The sequence below is a fragment of the Bos javanicus genome, chromosome 8 (genome assembly GCF_032452875.1).
Source record: "Bos javanicus breed banteng chromosome 8, ARS-OSU_banteng_1.0, whole genome shotgun sequence".
NCBI classification, from domain to species: Eukaryota; Metazoa; Chordata; class Mammalia; order Artiodactyla; family Bovidae; genus Bos; species Bos javanicus.
Genome location: NC_083875.1, coordinates 20235336 through 20238977, shown reverse-complemented (window position 1 = coordinate 20238977; position 3642 = coordinate 20235336). Strand labels below are relative to the sequence as shown.

Here is a 3642-nt window from a genome sequence, read left to right as displayed (position 1 = left end):
GAACCCATATTTTGGACTTGTGTGTGTGTGTGTGTGATATCATGATGAAGATTAAATGCTATGTAATGTCAAAGAAAATTTCCTGCATTGAACCTACTGATAAATATGGAAACAGTTACTAAATGAAAGATGGAAATAAAACAGCCCTAGACATTTGAAAGTGATCTTGATTAAAGACATTAATGAGAGTTACCAACCATACATTCTTTTTAAAAATGTGATTACAAAGAACTTTATTTATAGTAAGTTGAACATGGGTTGACATCATAGAAAAAAACAAGTTTAGAAAAATGACAAGTTCTGTTCTGCAAGCATAAATTTTTCATCTATTTCATCATTATCCTAAATGGAGTCTACACTATCAGAAAATTGATTCCACTTCTTTTTTTTTTTGCCTTTTTTTAAACAAAAGAACCAAAACCATACTTAAAATTTTGTTGGTAATAGTTACACACATTAAGTCCATTGTTTGGATGCTTAGACTGATAGACTGAGAAATAAAAGCACGTCTTTATTACCTTTTCTGTGGAATCTTAGATTACCATCCGCTCTTTGTTATTATGCAGGGTATCATCTTTCATGTGTGTTGCTACATACCAGCATTGCTTTCTGTCCAACTTCCAGTAAAATGTTTGCTTGCGTTGCCCTCAGGATATCGGAAAGGATCTTTACCAGAGAAACTAAGTTCAGTTTTAGAATACTTTGACTTTATGACTGCAAAAGAGCTTAATTCCTGATTTTCTACTCGGAGTCAACACATAAGAGAATTATGAAAGACCTCCTGCCTGTGTCTATGTATTTATTCTCTGCCTCTGAAATCTTTCTCCTTCTCATCCTTTATCCCCATTAATTCTTCAAGTTTCTTCTCCAAGTATGTCTTTAATGACCTTCGTATTGCCTTCATTTTCCTCTGGTGAGAGATGCAAAAATGGAATCTAGAGAAATAAGATAATCCCAAATTAAATATTAGTAGCCCAGTTCTTTAAAAAATTGTAACTATCTTTTTCTTCCTTTTTTGAATTCCTCTACAAGCATTTTTATCATACTTTATCACATTTCCTCCATTTCCTATGTTCCAACTTTTATCCCATCAAACTTTTATGTTTCATACTATTAGTAAGATATCCCAAAGTTTGAGATGACTTCTTTCCCCTTATTTCCATTGGAAGAAGGGGGAAGATTGGGCAGTCTCTTTGCCAAAGAAATGCTTGACCCAGTGTGTGTTTGAAAGCAGGAAAACTCACAGTAGCAAAACACCTCCCAATATTACACCTTCTGCTAATAATATCAGAAATAGTCCAATTTCTCGACTCTCAGCCTTCTTTGGATCATCCTCTGGAGGAAAAAAGGGGAAAACATGAGCTGGAGGGGAAAATTAGTAACTTGAGAGCTTTATCCATAAACCTCTCAATTTTTAACCTTAAAAATTGCTCTGTTCACCATTTATATCTTGTTCCCTGGTTATTCTGCTCTTTCTTAGACTCCTAGGCTCTACAAAACATTTTCCCCTACTACCCCCAGCCTAATTTCTCTACCTTTAGTACACTTTTTCATTTCTAAGCTCTTCAGTTACCTAGTGCCCAATAATTCATTCTGGCACAAAATTTGTCCAGCATCTTAGCTCTTATTTGTAGCATTAGCATGGCCTACATAGAAAATGATCAACAACTATTTGTTGACTAGATCAATGAGAAACTCCTTGATCCCTGGCCTTTCAAAGTACTACACAACAATCTTTGTTACCTTCACAATATTCTCCTCTGAAACATCGAGAGGTGATGCGAAGACATGTCCAACAATCCAGGATAGGACCTTCAGTCACGACTGATGGAGAGAAGAAGGAAGATAGTTGGAAGGGGGCCACAGCATGGAGTTTCCTTAGCTTAGACACCAGTATGAATTAGATCTTGGGCATTTCCACTGGTTACATTGTTGTAACTTTCTTCTTCCCCTAGCCCTCAATTTTAGAGATTGATCAAAACTTTAAGCCCAATCTCTGGGAAGAAGTGGGAAAATGATGCCTCAGCTTATTTTGGGGCTATGGATTAAAAACTCTGGTATAGAAGGCCTCTGAGCACGTCAAATTATATGGAGTGATTGAGATTTCGTAAGCTAGATTTTGTTGTCACAGATCGTTGACATTCCCCCTTGTAGCTGAGAGCTTTAGGAATTATGTTCTCAGTGTGACAAGTAGAGGAGATAAAGGAGACGGGAAAATATGCTCTGAAACCTCCAGGCACTATATATACTGTACTTACCACAATCTTCAGAACAAGCTAAAAGAGAATCAGAAAGATCTAATGAGCTTAGGATCAACTTAAAGTGTGTCATATTTATACTCAAGTTGTATTTATTTGGTTACCCATTACCTTCCAGCTACCCCTCCACCCATTCTGGATTATTTTAATATGAATCCCTATTCCTCCTTTCACCCCTCATTTCCTATTCCTTTCACATAATTTCAGTGGTGTTAGATATACATCTGATATTACCAACTTCAGAGAATTTCTTTAATAGTTTTTCCAGTTTGGAGTCCAAGTTTTTGCGGATATCGAGAAGCCTGCCTTGAAGGATAAAGACACCTGAAAAGGGGTGGAATGGACATCAGAAAAAAGAGGTGGCCTTTCCCTTCATAATTTAATCCTAATTGTTTTGCCTTGTTTCCCCCAGTGAATTGTTCTCAAACTTGCTTGGGCAACACATTCTTTTAACATTGAAACAGTACCTCACCTTTCCATTTTTCCTTGCTCAGTTTATCAAGTTCGATCTTCAGCCATGTTCTCAAATCGACAACCTTTTGAACAGCTAGAGAGGAGAGGTAAAGGAACATGTGGGGGTTAATTACATTTACAGAGCAAATTATGTGGCCCCAGGTACTCTCTTCCCTACCTCCCTTCTCCCTTTAGCTCCCAAAATTCTTAGGGGCTTAGGCTTCCCTCACCCAACACCCGAAGCATCTTGTCCCTGTGGGAGACCTTGAAGCTTAAACGGATCATCTCCTTCATCTGCCGTTCAAGCATATGAGTTCGGCCAGGGACTTCTGGGGGTACCAGCTTTCCAAGCAAGGATTTAACTTCCTCGATGAATTTGGGATCACATTCCAAACAGCCTTTGACCCCATGGAAGGCTGCCAGGGACAGGGGCAGGAGCAGGAGCAGCCGCAGGTCTCCCATATCCTTGCCCCGACTGCCCTTGCCCCAACAGCAGGTTGTCCTGGCAACTGGTTCACCTAGCTCCCCTTCCTTCAAAACTCCAGCAGTGAGAGCCTTGTCTTGGGTAGTCTGACCCCACCTTTCCCTCTGTTTCCATCCCACTGCTAGGCAATCTCATTTTTCTAAGGATCTTTGGTTGGTTTCTGACTTTTGTCCTTCATTCCAGAGAGAGGGAACTACCAGCTGGGGAGTAGATACCTGAGTTCTGAGTGTGGAACCCAGAATGAGAGAGAGAAGTCTTGAGCTCACACAAGCAGAGTTCTGTGCAGGGAGACAGCTCAGAAAACAGTCGTTAACCCTTTCTCTTATTTGTATTCTTAGTAAATGCCCACACCCCTCCTGATCATTTAAGTAGTATCATATCAGTGGATGTTGAAAGAGATATCTTAGGACCTTAGTTTGTTTAACCCAAGCTCTGCTTTAATAGAAG

General features: G+C 39.3%; 1 protein-coding gene across 1 annotated transcript; it reads right to left on the bottom strand.

Moving 5' to 3' along the window:
- Positions 1–379: 379 nt before the first annotated feature.
- On the bottom strand, positions 380–3403 carry IZUMO3 (IZUMO family member 3). The gene is made up of 7 exons (XM_061425129.1): positions 2942–3403; positions 2731–2805; positions 2493–2582; positions 2259–2276; positions 1744–1824; positions 1245–1335; positions 380–935 (listed from the first exon to the last, which is right to left on the bottom strand). Exons 1-7 carry the CDS (start codon positions 3171–3173, stop codon positions 800–802), a joined length of 723 nt encoding a protein of 240 aa, XP_061281113.1. The 5' UTR covers positions 3174–3403; the 3' UTR covers positions 380–799.
- Between the last annotated feature and the right edge of the window lie 239 nt (positions 3404–3642).